At 32.7% G+C, this 19,873-nt stretch overlaps 1 protein-coding gene across 2 annotated transcripts; it reads right to left on the minus strand.

The window, feature by feature from the left end:
• Positions 1 to 1,653: 1,653 nt before the first annotated feature.
• Positions 1,654 to 18,632, minus strand: LOC139520073 (tRNA modification GTPase GTPBP3, mitochondrial-like). 2 transcript variants are annotated; one of them, XM_071312491.1, is made up of 9 exons: positions 18,507 to 18,632; positions 17,113 to 17,473; positions 16,476 to 16,611; positions 7,829 to 7,982; positions 7,181 to 7,253; positions 6,426 to 6,569; positions 5,712 to 5,877; positions 4,293 to 4,652; positions 1,654 to 1,966 (listed from the first exon to the last, which is right to left on the minus strand). In XM_071312491.1, exons 1-9 carry the CDS (start codon positions 18,507 to 18,509, stop codon positions 1,732 to 1,734), a joined length of 1,632 nt encoding a protein of 543 aa, XP_071168592.1. In that variant the 5' UTR covers positions 18,510 to 18,632; the 3' UTR covers positions 1,654 to 1,731. The 2 variants fall into 2 exon arrangements, with proteins under 2 accessions (XP_071168592.1, XP_071168591.1); XM_071312490.1 differs by having other exon boundaries at positions 6,426 to 6,581; positions 18,507 to 18,621.
• Positions 18,633 to 19,873: the final 1,241 nt, after the last annotated feature.

A 19,873-nucleotide genomic window follows, 5' to 3' on the forward strand; every position in this document is an offset into this window, starting at 1 on the left:
AAACAATTGAAACATTTAATTTTATCTATCTAACGATGCAAAAACTCTTGAATATTACATCTTAAATTTCTTCATAAGTGATTTTTTCCGTGAATTGTCTCATCTTTCTTGTCCTTCGTCGAAAGCTCTGTGTTGCATATCATCTATGCCCATATAATGTGGATACAAATGTAGTTGGGATACACAGTTGCGTAAATGTTGTTTATGGCGAGCTTGTGTAAGAATTTAGTTCAAGATAACGGATTACCACATTTCCAATTTCCCATACTTTTTTCAATCAAATGGCAAAATATATTTTAGAATAACTCAAAAATAGCAACGAATTTATTGAATCCCACGCTATTCTGCACATTTTGATTATATAAATGACAATTAAGTTCTAAGGAAAAGCGGAGGCGGCGTTGAAAATGAGTGTTTTGTAAAATTAAAAGTGTCCAATATTTTTGTTACCCGGATATGTTTTTTCTCAATCGATTTATGAATTTCGAACAGCGGTAAACTACTGTGGCCTTTATCTAGATAATTGTGAAGTAAACCTGAAAGTGGTCTTATAATGTTCACAACTAAATATAGAACAATATGAAAGATTAATTGTACAATGTTTCCTGTATGATTAAACATTGACATTGCAAGGTCAGTTTATTTTCGACTTATGAGTTTGAATATCCCTTTGGTGTATTTCGAATCTCTTTTTAAAACATCTATTCACCTTCAGTGATCTTCAGTTATCACTTAAGATACTGTATCCTGTTCATTCTTATATTTGAAAGTGCATGAAAGGTCATTTTTTTTCTCATACTGTTCATGACTTTTAAAAACTTAATTCCTTGGATGTGTACTGATTGATATTTTTTGTAAGTTTGTAAGCTGTGATTGGCTAACTAGCTTTCAGTAACTTCTAGTAACTACCCTTAGATCGGGACTATGTGTCCTTACTTCTTTTTGTTACTTTTTGCTTTTTTGTCGACTTTTTCAACTCAGTTTTACAGTATGGTCTTCCGTGCTCGTAATTTATTGGTCCTTGTTGGTCGCTGTTTATAACATTTGTTTAAGTTGATTGTGCTGTACATATTAAACAATGTACATATTTATTATTACAGAGAATCTAAATACTTTCTAATGATACCAGACTGGCAGCTAAACTTTCTTTTTAACGGAACTTTGTTTCATAATGGGGTTTTGTGTTTTCCACACATACCACTTTATGATTCTTTGACAAGTTGATTCTCACTTCTAACTTTAATGGTCGATAGAATTGTCGCTGGAATTAGTCGCTAGCTTGAGTCTGGTTTTGGTTTATAAAGTTTTTAGAAATATGCTTTAGGTATATAAGTCGACTTACTACTACTAGTATATAAATACTACGTAACTAACGTAATTATTCAATTTTCACATAACATGCTCCACATCTTTTTGAAATTCTTGATATAATTTGCACTAAAACGTTATTGTTTTTTTTTGTTAAATATTTCCTGACTGAGCGACTTTCAATTTTTAAAGAACTATTGTCTCTTTGTGTTCGATTTTTAAAATTTGTTATCATGCAAAGTGACTACAGCACATTACTGAACGATGAGAGGCTTTAGAGAATCTATATATTGTCCTTCTGTTTATGGTATTTTAATTGTATATAATAATAAGAAACTATTGTAATTCTGTTTATGGCATTTTAATTGTATATAATAATTAGTAACTATTGTCGCAAAAACAACTGTTACGTTACGTTTTCTTTTATTTACCAATACAAAAATCCTTGAATATTACATCCAAGATATCTTCAGAAGTGATTTTTCCAGTGATTTTTCCTATCTCTCTTGTCCCTCGTCGAAGGCTTTGTGCTGCTAATACAACATCTTCTAAGTCAATATAATGTTGATACAAATGTAGTTGCGATACACAGTTACATAAATGTTGTCTATGGCGAGCTTGTGTAAGACTAGGGTTCCCAGATAACGGATTACCACATCTTTAAATAAAAATGGAGAGAAAACGATACTTTTTAATTAATTGAGATTGTTCTATGTAAATAAATAAACAAAAAATCTGTATTGCAAAATTACACCCATAAGGGTCAAGCAATACAATCAAATAATTTTACACAATACAATGCAATACAATGTAATACAATACAATATATAGAATAATAGAATATATTAAAGTTCAATTATAAGTTTATGCAAAACAACAACACCATAAGCTTGTCTGACATGGGTCTGACTCCCTCATTTTTAAAGACTGTATGTAAATAAATAACTTCTTAACAATGCAATTTTAGAATGCAATAGTTTTCATTGATATTTGGTTGAAAAAAGTAAAATCACAAACATACTGAACTCAGAGGAAAATCTAATTGGAAAGTCCATAATCACATGGCAAAATCAAACGACAAAACACATCAAACAAATGGACAAGAACTGTCATATTCCTGACTTGGTACAGGCATTTTCAAATGTAGAAAATGATGAATATATATCGTACCCGATAAGCGAATGCATACATAATATTTAATAATAAACATAATTTTATATTTTTCAATAGAAGCGTTCTATAAAAATGGTCAACAAGTATCTTGTCTTAGGGAGGGATAAATCCTACTTTGTAAAGAATCACTCTGATTCAAACAAAAAATTCTCTGAAACTGATATTATCAAGATGCTTGATTTCTTGATTGACAACATATTTGTTACGTTCGGAGGACGTGTTTTTCAACAGACTGTCGGCATTCCAATGGGAAAAAACTGTGCCCCTCTACTCGCCGACTTGTTTCTTTATTATTATGAGGCTGACTTCATGCAGGAACTTCTTAGGAAGAAAGATAAGAAGTTAGCAATATCCTTTAACTCTACTTTCCACTATATAGATGATGTTCTTTCACTAAACAATTCAAAATTTGGTGACTATGTGGAACGCATCTATCCAATCGAACTAGAGATAAAGGATACTACAGATACAGTTAAGTCGGCTTCATATCTTGACTTACATCTAGAAATTGACAATGATGGTCGGTTGAAAACAAAACTTTACGACAAAAGAGATGATTTCAGCTTTCCAATTGTGAACTTTCCATTTCTAAGTAGCAACATTCCAGCAGCACCTGCATACGGGGTATATATCTCCCAATTGATACGATATTCCCGTGCTTGCATTTCCTATCATGATTTTCTTGATAGAGGTTTGCTGCTCACAAGGAAGCTATTAAACCAAGAGTTCCAAATGGTGAAGTTGAAATCATTCCTTCGTAAATTTTACGGACGCCATCACGAGTTGGTTGACCGTTATGGAATAACCGTTTCACAAATGATATCGGATATGTTCCTTACGTCGTAACTACAATCCCCTTCCCTTTCATGAATATGACCTACCGAATTAGACTATTTACCGGATTTGTAATCACATAAGTAACACGACGGGTGCCACATGTGGAGCAGGATCTGCTTACCCTTCCGGAGCACCTGAGATCAGCCCTAGTTTTTGGTGGGGTTCCTGTTGTTTATTCTTTAGTTTTCTATGTTGTGTCGTGTGTTCTATTGTTTTTCTGTTTGTCTTTTTCATTTTTAGCCATGGCGTTGTCAGTTTGTTTTAGATTTATGAGTTTGACTGTCCCTTTGGTATCTTTCGTCCCTCTTCTATAACAAAATGATAAATATCTAAAGATATACGAAATTGAAAAAGATAAAATTGAGAATGGAAAAGGAGAATGTGTCAAAGAACTGACCAAAGAGCAGGAAAAAAAAACGAAAGCCACCAATATGTCTTCAACACAGCGAGAAAATCCCTAAAGACCTTGTAATCAGTAAATTAAATGATAGACAACTTTTAATTAAGATTTAAGGAAAAAATATTCCAATAAAAAAGTTTCATCTTATTTATTAAAATTATTGCCGTTCTAAAGTGTTGGTTCCTGTAGTTCATATCAGATGAATTTTGGTCTATATTTTTACTTATTATTACCATATATTATATATCAAGCAGGTAAGGCAAATGTGATTAAAATTTCTGTTATATGTGTATCATTTCTGTTATATGTATATCATTTCTAATATATGTACATCATTTCTGTTATATGTATATCATGTCTAAAACATGTACATCATTTCTGTTATATGTACATCATTTGGAATATGTGTATATCGTTTTGAATATTTATACTTTTACATGTTTAGACTGAATTAAGGTATGCGTATTTAAACATCAAAAGACATGACATAATTTAAATTTATCTGGACATTTTGCGTTGCTGATGCACGACTTAGTTTAATTCTATTAAGGCGAATATTTGACAGCATACTTACAAATTTTCAAGCTTTTTCGTCAATACTTCCAAAAATTCAGTAATTCCATCTTCATTTGTACATGAAACAGCACATATTTGTAGTTTGTCAGTGCTGTCGATAACTGTTTTGACTATACCCTCTTGAATGAGGTCAGTTTTGTTTATAATTATTAAAATGTCTGCCACTTCGTCAATGTCATCAGAGGTCGAATTTTGTTTGTCACTAAACATGTTTCCAGTGACACCATGTTCACTTAAACCAAGTTGTTTTAGTGTTTCTTCGATATAAACACGGAGATCAAACATTTCGTAATCTTGAAAGTGTTTCACAATATCCTTTGCTGACACCATGATGACCTTTAAGTCGGAATTCTTTGCTCTGTAATGTAAGTAAACAACCAAAATTAACACTTATTACATAATGTGTAAGCCTAATGATACTCATTAAAAATAAATGAAATTTTGAAGTTCTATAAAGAACATAAGCATGGAACGAACAACCTTTGTAAAAAGGGAGCAAGAATGGACAACTGATATGAAGCAATGACGATTAATACTAAAACAAATTGGCCACCCTTTCACAGACCAATTAAACCACATACAAATAAACTCATCATTAAATTTTGGATTTACGACAGACGCGGCTTTCGTCTACAAAAGACTCATCAGTGACGCTCAAATCCAAAAAAGTTAAAACGGCAAAATAAAGTACGAAGTTTAAGACCATTGAGGACCAAAATTTCTAAAAGATTTGCCAAATAAAGTTAAGGCAATCTATTCTGAGGTAGAAAAGCCTTAGTATTTCAAAAATTCAAGTTTTGTAAACAGTTAATTTATTAATATGACCATATCGAATTGAATTATAATTCATGTCTAAATATAACCATACTAATGATAACTCATGTCAACACAGGAACGCTGACTACTGGGTTGGTGATACCCTCAGGGAATTAAAACTCCATCAGTAGTGGCGTCGACCCAGTGGTTGTAAACAAAAATTATCATAGCTACCCGAAATTAAATTTTGTATATACACCAAACGCGCGTTTCGTCTACAAAAGACTCATCAGTGACGCTCGAATCTTACAGTGTATATATCTGACACCAGCAATTGTTTTTGATCGGTATACACATTTAGTGCTCTCATAATCCCCTCCTTTTCTATAACATCACCAGACTCTCGTAGACCAGAAGTATCACTAAGTAATACAGGGTAAGGTATACCCATTTTTACCTGTCAAGTGCTCTCATAACCCCTTCCTTTTCTATAACATTACCAGACTCTCATAGACCAGCAGTATCACTTAGAGATACAGGGTAAGGTATATACATTTACCTGTCAAGTGCTCTCCTAACCCCTTCCTTTTCTATAACATCGCCAGACTCTCGTAGACCTGCGGTATCACTAAGTAATACAGGGTAATTTATACACATTTACCTATCAAGTGCTCTCCTAACCCCTTCCTTTTCTATAACATCACCAGACTCTCGTAGACCTGCAGTATCACCAAGTAATACAGGGTAACCACCTATGTTTACTGCTGACTCGACTATGTCACGTGTTGTCCCGGCAATATCAGAAACAATAGCAGCAGGTCGTTGAGCTGGAAGTTATAAAACATATATTATGATAATCTGAACAACAACAAAATCAGGAGCAACAAAGTCAATTTAGACATTCAAACATAATGTAGTGCATGTCTAAAAGTCTTCTGTAGCTTACATTGACTGCAATCTGACCCCGAGAAACAATTTGATTATTGACAACCGATTTTAAAATTCATGAAATAGGAATTTAATATTTCTTACACATCTTTGGTGGTCTCTACTTTTATTTATTTTTTAGACTCCACACTATTTAGAGCTTGGCATAACATAAAGACATGTTGTGGGGAAAGTCAGCATGATCAATAAATAAACGTGGTTTCTTTGTATCGCGCGGTTGTTGTCTTATTGACATTATTTTTAATATATTGTAACCGCTTTTACAATTAATGAAAAAGCATTTTTGCAACCAAACCGATTATCCTTAAAATCCTAGGACATAATTTCGAAAAATATTTTCTTGGCAAAATGTGTTGCAAATAAACTCTTAAGTACTTAAAATCGTTAATTTATGAATATTCATATAAAAATAACTAAAAATAACTACCTATCAGATTAAGAAGGCTACTTTTTCCAACGTTTGGTTCACCTAAAATCGTCACTCTAACCCCTGACCTTAGTCTTTCTCCTCTTCTGTTGTCATGGAGATGATTTTCTATTTCCAGTAATATATCATTAACTTCTTTATTTACTAAAAAATAAACTGCCAACTTTACATTATGAGTCTAAAATCATGTGTGAAATGATTGTATTCTTTTATTTTGTGCAATTTTTTTTATTAAAACAGATGCCATAAGAAGAAGTGGCTAATTTTAATACTTTAATTGATAACGAGATGTTTTAGCGGCAAATGGAAAATACTTTTTGGACCAATTTATTTCAACCACTGGGTCGATGCCACTGATGGTGGAGGTTTCATCCCCGAGAATCACGGGATTCGAACACCAATGACGAATGATTTGAAAACAGACACACAATTTTTATCCTGGTATACTATGACGAGTTTACTAACTACCACTGGGTCGATGCCACTGCTGGTTTTGGCGTACTCAATTTTAATTCTGGTATCTATAATTAGTTTATTCGCATATCGTTTCGATGAATATACATTACAGAAAAGGCCACAGGAATTTTATTTTTATTTTCATTCGTTTCCACTGGATTGTATTCTCTCGATAGAATTGCTTCAGAAAAAAATTAAACGATGACGTCAAACAACTCCCTTTCCATTTTTTGTTGAAACGCAATCAGATTGGAATCTTTATATGAAATTTCATGAATATTATAGCTAACAAACAGTACCGTGATTAATGATGTCTTCTTCTATATTTTCATCTTCACTGAAATCTATGAATGCTTCAACATTTGCCATCAACTGAAATGAAAAGTAGAAAAAGATCTAAAATTGGGAAAATTTAAGAACCAATTCAGTCTTCTAAATTTTTTAATAGAAATAGAAATACAATAGATCAAAATGTGCGTTTTAACCCTAATTTCAATTAAAAAAACTCAGCGCGCTTGCAGATGGTCGGTAAAACATGTCGGTTAAACATTACACATCCCTTTTAAACTGAAAAGACAACAACTGAGTATGGCAAGTTTTAAATTTTTGAAGAGAAGACGATTTTTCCAAAAAAAATTTTAATGAAGTAAAGTGATTTCAATTAAGGGAGCTTCCATTTGAGATTTTAAAAGAAAAGGCGTAACAAGAGTTTTGAGTAAACAAAAAGATACAGGATGACAATTTATTTAAAACAAAATCAAGATAAGCTATTAAAAGAAGGAGCGAATAGAGAGAGAGAAAAATTAAAAGGCAACACAGAGATTACCGTTGAAAAAATGCATGACAACATTTTTCATCCTAGCCCCCATCCCCTTAAAAATAAAATGGTAGCTCCTTAAAATATTTTTTCTCCTAATTTTTGTCAGTCTTATTTAAACAAAACGAACCTTTATGATACGAGACCGCCATCTATCGTATAATTTGCCAAGATTTCCTTCCATCTGGCGTAAAGCTTGTCGTCTTTGTGCTTCGGTTTCTGCATGTATCAAATCGCCTAGACCCTCAATCTCTGTTAGATCTAGTTTGTTGTTCAAAAACGCACTATAGAGAAAGAGAAAAGATATCATTAAATCAGCCCCTAATAGTAATAACGTCGTATTCCATAAATAACTTAATTCAAAAGTATATCTTGTATAAGCTAGCCAAGTGAGTTTTCCTCATCACTTGGCGTTCGTCGTCATCGTCGTCGTAGTAGTCTGTACCCCTTTTCAATATATCTACTCTCTGAAACTTCTAAGCTCAGTGGAACCAAACTTAGCCTTAATCATCCTTAGGGTTTTTCAAAATATCTACTCTCTGAAACTTCTAAGCTCAGTGGAACCAAACTTAGCCTTAATCATCCTTGGGGTATCTATTTTAAAAAGGTTTCCGATGGCCCCGGTCATCAAGCAAGATGGCCGCCATAGCTAAAACAGAACATGGGGTTAAACTGCAGTTTTTGGATTATATCTCTGAAACTAAATCTGACATGAGATAAAAATGTTCATCATGTCAAGATCTATCTGCCCTGAAATTTTCAGACATATTAGACAACCCGTTTTTGGGTGGCTGTCCCCAAATTGGTAATTTTAAGGAAATTTTGTTGTTTTTGGTGATTATCTTGAATATAATAATAGATAGATATAAACTGTAAACAACAAAATTGTTCAGCGAGGTAAGATCTACAAATAAGTCGACATAATCAAAACGGTCAAATGACCCCACAAAGAGTTATTGCCCTTAAATGTCAATTTTTCACAATTTTTCGAAAATTTTATAATCTTTACAAAAATCTTCTTCTATCAAACTACTGGGGCAAATTAAACCAAACTTGGCCTTAATTATCATAACGGTATCTAGTTATAAAAAAATGTATCCGATGACCCCGGTCAGCTACCAAGATGGTCGCTATGGCTTAAAAAAGAATATGGGGATTAAATGCAGTTATTGCTCTGAAACAAAAGCATTTAGAGCAAATCTGAACAGGAGTCAAACTGTATATCGAGTCAAGATCTATCTGCCCTGAAATTTTCAGATGCATAAATTAACCGCTGTTTGGTGGCTGTTAGATATGACAATGTATGAATGTGAACGCATGAAGAGTTGTTTTACTTTTTTACTAAAACAAGTATTAGTACATGTATCATAATGTTAGAAATGACCATGTATGAATGCGTATACATGAAGAATTCTGTACTTGGCCTACATCAATTATTAGTACATGTATGTCAATGTTCGATATAATTTTATAAGACAGGGGATATGATTTTTTTTTAATTGGACTGCATTACTAAGAGATGATGATAAAAGACAGATTAGATATGATTTTTTTTTCTCTTAGTTATTGGTTTATGTAAGACAATGTTAGAGAAGATTGATAAAAAAAAGTGTATGTCGAGTTTTTTTACTTTGCCTACATCAGTCATAAATACTAAATACTTGCATGACGAGGCAGATATGATGATATAAGACAGTGGATATGAGATAATTCTTTTGCTTGGCCTACATCAATTATTTGGTTATATATAGGACAATATATGTACTATGGATAGTTATATAAGACTGTGTATATAATATTTTTATCTAATTTTGCCTGTCATTAATTGCCTGTCAATTGGCATTGTAGAATGTTGATATCAATTATTTCATTTGGCCTATATGTCCAGGTCTGTATTGTTAAAATGATTATAAAACTTATTTTTAAAATATTGTGAAATGTGTTAAGTAGATTTCTAACATGTATTTGATGCTGTTTAAAATATTTAACTGGCTGGAGAAAATGTATACTGGTACATAAATAGATAATTTTGTTTATTCTATACACAAACATGAATTTTTAAGGATTTTTTTTTTGGTTATAAATGATAAAGAATATAATAGCACTACATACAGTGACTTTCAGTCTCGGTACAGGATAATTAAAACAAATTTAATTCTCACACGACCTTTTAAGAAATAACTTATTCCAACTTTAACTGTTAATACATTGAATCATCATTGTCAGTTCTTTCTCCTGTTAATTGGAATTATATGCAGATGTTTAATTTTTCAGCTACTAGTCTTTTTGTTTGGGCTTGGTAAATTTTTTAATGTAATATGACATTTACATGCTTTATCCAACATTGACAACTTACTTGTAGCATTTTTATAATGTTTAATTCATAAAAAAATGCTACAGAACCATATACATTTTTTATTTTTATGTTTGTAGTTATAACATTGAGTACTAACAGTCTGTTGTCTACTTGGTCATATTTGTGTTGGACTACACCTGTGTTTATAGTACTGACAATAAAAAAGAAATTATCATTCTTTTTGCCTTATTCTATATTTTCTTAATTCTTTAAAACAAGAGTGCAGACACACAAGTCAAGGTCAGATGAATCACACCAGGCATACATGTACAGCTTAAAATCCTTCACACAACAAATAAAGTTGACCTATTGCTTTACTGTTTAAGAAAAAACAGATCAAAAACACAAAAACTTAACACTCAGCAATGAAACATGAAAATGAGGCAAAGGTCAAATACAACCTGTGAGAATGACAGTACATATTACAAACATTCCATACAACAAATATAGTAAATCTATTGCAGTATAAAAAAAAACCCAGACCAAAACACAAAAACTGAACTATAACCATTGAACCATGAAATTGAGGTCAAGGTCAGATAACACTTTCATTTATTCATGTACACCTTACAGTTTTTCCATAGACCGGAAATAGTACTAGACCTATTTGATAATGTATCTGAGATATGGACTTGACCAATAAAACTTAACCTTGTTCACAGATCCATGAAATGAGGTCGAGGTCAAGTGAAAACTATGTGACAGACATGAGGACCTTGCAAAGCTACGCATATTCCAAATATAGTTACTCACAATAAAAGTAATTAACATTACAAATATCATAACTTTTTTTCAAGTAGTCACTGAACCATGAAAATGAGGTCAAGGACAATGGACAGACGGAAACTTAAAATCATGAAGACTGGAGTATCTATATACAAAGTATGAAGTATCCACCTTCTAAAAATTTAGATATAAAGCTTTTAAGAAGTTATCTTATGCCGCTGCCGTCTTTGGATCACTACCCCTATGGCATGCTTTCTGCCACAAAAGTCGCAGGCTCGACAAAAACACTTTAGTCCAAATAATACATAATTTGTCTGCTCTGGTTGTAAATAACACAACCTGTCAGTTTTCAACCTTCACACAAATATATGTGCAGTTATTTACACTTAGAAATATAAGTTACAGGACATGTTGGAATAGCTTGATGAGACAGCAACCAAGCAACACAAATATACAACAAAGATATAGAACCTATACCTGGAAATATACCAGTGCATCTAAATGTAAATGTTCGAGACAACAAAATTGATCCGTGATCGCATAATCATAAAAAACTAGTATTTATACTCATATTTGCTTTCATTTATGGCGAACAAAATAGTCTATTTGTTTTATTTTAACAATTTGATACATCTGAAGCCTGTATTTAAATTTGAACCATCATTGCGTAAACCCCTGAGGGTTTACGCAGTATATATTGGACGAGTGATGTAGTCTTTCGGAACACCGGATGTTATTCGGAACACTTCTGTTCTTTCCATGACCACCTTTCAAATACATGCGCAATAGCTATGACCACTTTTCAAATGCATGCGCAATAGCTTACTAATCTGTTGAATATGCATTAGCATCTTAAGTTGCTATAGAGATATTTTACGTATGATCTGAAATTTATATAATACTTTCTTGCACACGATTACAAGCTGCTAATATTAACCTACATGCGTAGTATTTTAATTAGTCAAACGATGTAACCAGCTGTGCTAGATATGAGATAAGATTTCATGTAAACAATGCGCTTTATATTCTGAACGAGAATAATTAAAAATAAAATCTTTAGAAAGAGTTTTAGTAGCATTTTATTTTAGATTTTACGTTAAGTGAAGATGTACATGTTTTTATACTGAAATTAAAGGGAAGTCTTTCTTGCATATGATTAAATTACAGTTTTTTTTTTTTTTGTTAAATGTTGCAACTTTAATAAAAAAAAAAATGGTTATTAAAAATAAAATTAAATAGATATTAAAAATGAAAAAATAAAATATTTTGAACGAGAACAATTAAAAATAAAATCTTTAAAAAAAAGTATTAGCACTTTTTGAAATTTTACGTCTAGGATAGACCATGGAAGTATTATATTGACATCAATATAATACTTCCATGGATAGACCAAGGACATGGGAATCATAAATACGTGCCTCAAATAGGTGTAAAAACGAGGATTTTTCAAAAAAAAAAATCGTTCATTGAAAATAACGTTAAAATTAATCATAAAAGTTATGTCCGTATCTATTTCATTAATATTGCAAATTTAAAGTTATTTTCTTTGTTTAAATATTGCAACATTATTTCCTTTTTTTTAAAACAAGGAGGTCACATAATAACCTCTGAATCCTTTTCGTAATTAAAATTCGACTGATAAGTATAGATATTCAATATGAAAAGGGGGGGGGGAAATAACCGTGACTGAAATCTAAATCTAAAATTTGTTTTAAAAAAATACACATTTGACCATGCAGATGTAAGAAATGATACTTCAAGCAATGAAACTACGAATTAAATGTGCCACTTTCATTACGACTGATAACCTAAAAATGAATCATGCATGCATTTTTAGCAGACTTAACCAGGTCGCCGATAAGATATCGAATATAAAAAAGAAGATATGGTTTGGTGTCAATGAGACAACTATCTACAAGAAACCAAAATAACACAGAAGTACAAACTATGGGTCTCCGTACGGCCTTCAACAACAGACAAAGCACGTACCGCATAGTCGGCTATAAAAGGCCCCGAAAAGACAATGTAAAATAATCAGTCAAAAAAGAAAATTAACAAAGTCCGTATCATCGTATGCGTAACTTAGTTGCTCACCAGAGGAACGCTACGCAAGCATTTAAACCCACCACAAAAAAAAAAAACCATCACAAACTCGCGTTCCATAAGTCTGAAGTACGTCGAAAAGCAAAGGTATACGCTTGGTGAACGCTTTTCCTTCAGGAAAATTTTAATGGAACATAAAAAATTTCATTCAGCTCAAGCGTTTGTCAAGCGTATAACTGTAAACTGCACGTACATAATATACACTCTGTGCGAGCGTTGAAAACGCTACAGATAAGTTTGAGACACGTGAAGGGCACATTGCATACAAAAATACTCGTCGCCTTAAAGCTTTCATTTAGGAGAAGAAGTCCGATACGGGTGAAACTTCATCAAACCTACAGAAGATATTACACCCTCTCCAACCATGCAACATGGGACAAGACATAGAAGTACAGGAACTACTCCCATTAGTTTGAGCTGTACAAGATCTACAAAAATATCCCGCCTGCCTCAAAGGTGCATAGGATCGACCATGGTCCAGCACTAATGATACAAGTATCAACCAGAGTTACAATGACGTGGTAGTAAGTCTTTAAAGGCCACCGAGCGGCCTCCAAAAATGAAAAAAAAACTCTATTTAGTCGGCTATTAAATGCCCCGACCATTAAGATTTAAAAACAAAAATCAAACAAAACTAAATAGCCTTATTGATAACAAAATAATTTACGAAAAAAACTTGACCGACATGAATTATGAACAACAACCACTGTACTACATGTTCCTGGCTTTAGAATGGACATTGGTACATAAACAATGTGGTGGCCATAAACCCAACCCTCCCTAATGAACCAAACCATAAGGACAACACATCGCAAGAAAAAAACTGTAAAATATCAGTTGCAATTCGCGTCCCTAAAAATATGGGTAAGGTGCACAATAATCACTTACATAAAAACAATAGACACAAATCACTGAAATAATCGCACTTACCGAAAGCTATTTCAAAGCTAGTGAACATGTAGACGAACCAGTGGGCATAGACGGACTGGTAAACATGTAAACAGACGGGCGAATGTGACAGACTTATTGACAAACATTCACATATAGACAGACCTGCAGTCGGGAATGTAGAAAGACTAGGAGAAACGCATAGGTACGCTTTACGCACACCCAATACACGTTTTAGGTCGTTGTGCACACGATACAGATATGATTGACAGGTTGAATGCATCAAATTTACTAGCGTATTGGTAGCGTGCATGATTTTTTTTAGCACGGCCGACGTACGTCGGATCTATACGTTGATGTGTGAAGCCGGTATTACATAAGGTAAACAGGCAATGTCAGTTTCTAATTCTTATGCACAACAAAAGTAATATAAAACAATACATCTTTATTAAACAATTATCTAATATATATATATAATGCCAAACAAGCATTTGGGTTTACGATTGCATTTCTTTTTTTAAAGAAAGCAACTTGTTTCTATTATTGTGCAGTATATATATAATAAGATGTGGTATGATTTTCAATTAAAATATGTAACCAGAGAGCATGATTCTACACAATGCTGAATTGGGAACCTTGCAGAAAAATGTGAAAATAAGGAGTTATGGAATGATTGCCAATGAGACAACTATCCACCATGTAAGCAATTCTACATTCAAAATCGATTTCTCCCCATGGATTCAAACCCAAGACGTATGTGACAAAAGTCAGTCTTTGTTTTTTAGTTTCCTAAGCTCAACGGCCTACGGATAACTAAGTATATTCAAATAAAGGAAAAAATCCTGTCATATAGACAACTCTCATAGAGGTTATCAATAAAGGTCATAATTAGCATTCAACAATGAGCCAAATCCATGTGGCATAATCAGTTATATAGGGCCGAAATATAACAATTTATACGGAAAATAAAGATATATATAAATTTTTCAACTAAACCAAAAAAATCATCAAATTTCATAGAATCGCGTTTTCTGGTTTTTATGTTTACATAGAAACAACAGGGGGCATGACCCTTTTCGGGACTTTGGGATCGGGTGTTTTTAAACTCGGGATTTCGGGATTGATCTTTTCGGGACTTTGGGATCGGGTGTTTTTAAACTCGGGATTTCGGGATTGATCCTTTCGGGATCCGGGATTTTTTTTCGAATTTTAGGGTTTAAATTTCTTTGAATTCGGGACCTCGGGATTTCATGTTTTTAAGCCCAGGATTTCGGGATCAGGACCCCTCTGACCCCCACCCCACCCCCCCTTAACAAAGCATTAATACAGATATATTTCCTCGATAGTGCATTTATTTTATTGTTTTTTAGAACTCCTTAAAAAAAATCCTTCCAGGCCTGATGTAACGGCATTTTCAATTGAGTATTTTCATTTTGCATGTTAATAAGGGACAAAATTACCAACTTAAATGTGATTGTTTCATTTGTTTCCATGGCAACCGTTTGTTATTTAGTGTTTTTTAAAGTCTATACTCTTGCACCTTCACATAACTGATAAAACATTAATAAAATTCCATCATTTGAGCCTCAATCTAATTAAAAACCGATCTCTCATCGCTCCTGTTTCTGATATGTCGCGTGGGAGATCTAACGAAACCGGCTTTGAGGTCACATGTGAGTGAACTAAAAGTCATGAATTTATAAAGATATGCAAATGAGTTGGCGACCTATTAATAAGCCAATCAAAAAAGTTTATGAATTGTTATGAATGACGATTTCGTCGTAAATAAAATGAGTTACATCCCTTTGCCTTACGTTAAACTTACAAGATCGTGGAAGACTCAATTTCATTGGTCGAAAAAGACACACCTACGAGGTCACTCACATGTGACCTCAAAGCGGGTTTCGTTAGATCTCCCACGCGACATATCAGAAACAGGAGCGATGAGAGATCGGTTTTTAATTAGATTGTTTGAGCCTGTAACTATCCCTTAATTGAATATTTTCAAGAAATATCAGTAAAGTTTCCATGGAAACCGAAATAAAATGATATTTTTCTTTCTTATATGCACGGTGACCTATATATTTTTTCGTGTTTTTTTAAAGCTTATGGTATCAGCACTTCATCTCTAAAATATATCAAATTTCTATCATTTGTTTTTTAATGAAAATATGACTTGAAGCATAGAAGGTGACTAATTTCCCTATATATCTATACAAAATAAGCCGACATTTATGGTTTTTTAAGGTTCACGTAATTTTCTTATATGGCCGGTGACCCCCCATTTTATTTTTTTATTTTCACTATATACCTTGTAGGGATCAACTGTGCAAAGTTTTGGAAAAATCTATCATTTTTATTTTAGACACCTATACCACCTTAAGGAACTTCAAATTTGTAGTTTCTAGTGATATCTTGATTATCACGTCACCATCACCAAAACAGAATTTTGTCAGGAATTCTATTCTTTTCTGTAATGTGTGTCCTTTGTTTAATATGCACATAGACCAAGGTGAGCGACACAGGCTATTTAGACCCTCTATTTTCATTAGTATATTGCTATTCCTACATGGACAACGTAATAACGCCAAAGAATAATGTTTTTTTGTGAAGTTTGTTTAAAAAAATGTATTAGATACCTTTCAATTGATAAAAAAAGTTCTCACATACAAGCACCAACAATCAATATGCAAATTACAAATACCGTTTGGTAAATTCCCCGGCTTCAGCTTGTCGTATCCCTGGAATATTACTAAGATTTGTTGCCATGGCAGCTACAACAGCCGGTCCTCCGTGGATTTGGAACTCAACACAATCTTCCCCAGTGAAACTTCTTGGAGCTTTAAGATATTTAGAAGAAAACAATAAATGCTTAGACGTCACATAAGAGGAACAGATAAACAATATCATAAATAACATGAGACCGGTTATTCTAGGAGAGGACAATGAAAACCATGAGATAAGTTATTCTCAGAGAGGACAGTGAATAAACCTGAGATCAATTATTCTAGCAGAAGACAATGAAAAGCATGAGCACATAAACAATTAGGTTAATTTTGTGTAATATTGTTTGTATATATGGTACAGATTAATGGATTTACAAGACCACGTAGGTCCGTGTAACACTTATCAATTCAAAGTTTTAAAAAGTTTTGAAAATTTAGATTTTTGGAATTTTGATCAAAGTTTTAAAATATCAAAACCATCATGACTATGATAAATAAGTCTGCATATTTGTATAATTTTACTGGTTTGCAATTTGTATAAAATAAATCTTATATCAATAACCTCAGTACATCATGTTTCAAAAAACCTGTTTAGGAAATAAAAAAGTCACAAACCTGGAAACCAAAGGACTAAACCATGGTCTATAGGTATATTTTCTGTTTGATCGTACAAGGTCCTCAATACTGCGTATCTTGGCCTTGGTAATTCTTTGAATCGACCCAAATTTTTTAATACTACTGATGATTTTGTACCAGACACTCGTATTACTGCGACACCACATTTTCCATGACCAGACGACAGTGAAAAGATAGTATCTTTGGACGTATACACCGAAGAGGGTCTGCTTTGAGTTATCCGTGTGTAGTTATCTGTCACAGTATGACACACTGGCCGACTATTTTTTGAACGAAGTATGTATAATCTACTTATGTGTCGAAAGTTTTGTAGAACTGGTAAAATTGGTACAATTTTAATCTGAAAAAAAATCAAATTTTGTATAGAAACTTAAAGTGTCTTTTTTAAATATTGAGGCGACAGGTTGTAGATATATAAAATTAATTTAATGTGTTGTGTTTCACTATTAAAGCGCTTCCTTCTTAAATTTTTTTTATGAAGGAACCACTGGTAGACATTTTTTTAAATTTTGGAAACGGTTTTTCATACGAGTAGGCCCCTACACGCATTTTTGTTTTTGTTTTGCGGAATTGAAAATAAATCTAACGTTTGGAGAGCAGACCGACACTAATATTTAAACTGCACAATCTTTATGTAATAGAAAATATCAACTGTTTAAAGTGAAAAAAAAAGAGCATAGATCAGTATACTAGGTTCGATATAAATGAATTCAAATAACCACCAAAAATAAACTGCATATTGTAGGAAAACACGACGTACACTATTAAATGTTGCTTTAGTTATAAAACGAACAGTGCCTGTTTTAAAATGGCATAAAAATTGTTAAGTTAGGCACAAAAAATAAAGGTAGGTATAGGGTTAGCGGAAACACATAATTATTTTTTGGGCCTTAACGCTAACAGTTTATTTCATTTATTTTGTGTTTAACTAAATATTTTTATGATAATTCACCACCCCCCCCCCCCCACCCCCCCCCCACCCCAAATAATCGTGTATTACTTATTGTTTTAAAAATATGAAAAAATCATAAGTGCACCAACATTTCCCCTGGCTATTAGAATACTTATTATTAAAAACCTGTCACGGTGCACACCACTTTTTATGATTCATTTAAGTTGTTGTTGTAGTAATCTTAAATGTTTAATAAAAATTAGAAGCAGCAAAGCAAAAGATAAAAAAGGTAGACGCTTCGATAGCGTAAATAATACTTGTTATGATAATATAATACATATCAGGGATCAAGTCATTAATTTATATAGTTTATTTTCGAAACTGACTAGTTCCCTGTATAAACCATACTACGACAATCATAAATTAGGTAGCCCTCCGAGCAAAACAAATACAACTGAGTGCATATAACTTAATGACATACCATGTTTCATCTTCTCTTTAATTCCATAAGTTGGTTATGTTTATAAATCATGATACTTTGTATAGTCTTACACAAAACAAGCTGTAAATGCGAGACTTGATTATCAGAAGGGAACCAGTCGTTTGTAATAATAAAATAAATATTCAACTCCGATAATATATGTAATTTAATTTAATTGTGAATTTGGAAGATTATTATGAATTTAAGTATAATGTTATGCCCTATGTGTGAAAGATTACTGTATACACTTTTTTTTTTAATATAGTAACTAAGAATGAAGTATTTTTTGTCATTTTAAATTGTATTTACAATGTATTGAAATAAGACCATTGAAATCCTGTAATGTATCGTTTTTATACACGAACAATTAGATTCTTCGTGACCTATAGATTCGTCATACATGTATATCATGTATTTTTTAATGAAAGTAGAAAATATATGACAGTCAATCAGATTAAAATCCTCCGGTATCAAAAATTTAAAACTGATAAACATCATAAAAAAGTGAGTTAAAATTAATTCGCAGGAATAAAAAAAACAACACACAATTGATAAATCAAACAAAAAATAATTATTATAAACAAACAAACAAATATTCACACAAAGATAGTATGGTTGACAACAAGACCACTCTCTGTAAAGGACGATTTGCATCAGCTTGATACATTCATTTCTTCTCATATATATTGATTTTAATGTTATGACGAATATTGCACCCCTGCGAAAGACATGCTTAGTTTTATTTCCTCGAAAATGTTTTCTTTATCATTTTGAGCAACAAAAAAGTTATGTAATGTGTGTATATGTTCCTCTCTATTTGTGTTATTGCTTCTTTTTAATGAGATCCGACTCAGTGATCTCAATGTAGCGCGCTTGCCTGAAGATCGAGGTTCGAAGGTTAGATCCCCGACAGGGTAAACCATGGTGACCAAACTTTGTATGTGTTACTTAATCATCTGTACCAATCAATTGCTAAACAGGAATCAAGTCTGGTTAACACATACCTTGGAATTCAGGTTTATATATAAAAATGAAGATGTGGTATAATTGTCTATTAGACAACTCTCTACAACAGAACAAAAGACACAGAAATTAACAACTATAATAGGTCACTGTACGACCTTCAACAATGAGCAAAGCCCATACCGCATAGTCAGCTATAAAAGACCCCAAAATGACAATTCATTTCAAACATGTCAGTCCAATGCAAAGTAGCATACAATAATATTCAGTGACGTCCATTTTCATTGAACTAGTACACATCTTTATTTAGGGGCCGGCTGAGGCCCACCTCCGGGTGCGGGATTTTCTCGCTGTGTTTAAGACCCGTTTGTGGCATTCGGATGTTATCTATTTTGGTCGTCTGG

This window comes from Mytilus edulis, chromosome 4 (genome assembly GCF_963676685.1).
Source record: "Mytilus edulis chromosome 4, xbMytEdul2.2, whole genome shotgun sequence".
Taxonomy (NCBI): Eukaryota; Metazoa; Mollusca; class Bivalvia; order Mytilida; family Mytilidae; genus Mytilus; species Mytilus edulis.

Excerpts from the sequence above, each read along its gene's own strand:
- LOC139520073 (XM_071312490.1), bottom strand. Across the intron at positions 5,878-6,425 it reads TAGCCTTCTTAATCTGATAG|CTCAACGACCTGCTGCTATT; the intron begins GTAGTTATTTTT and ends TATAACTTCCAG. Across the intron at positions 4,653-5,711 it reads GTTAGGAGAGCACTTGATAG|AGCAAAGAATTCCGACTTAA; the intron begins GTAAATGTGTAT and ends CTTACATTACAG.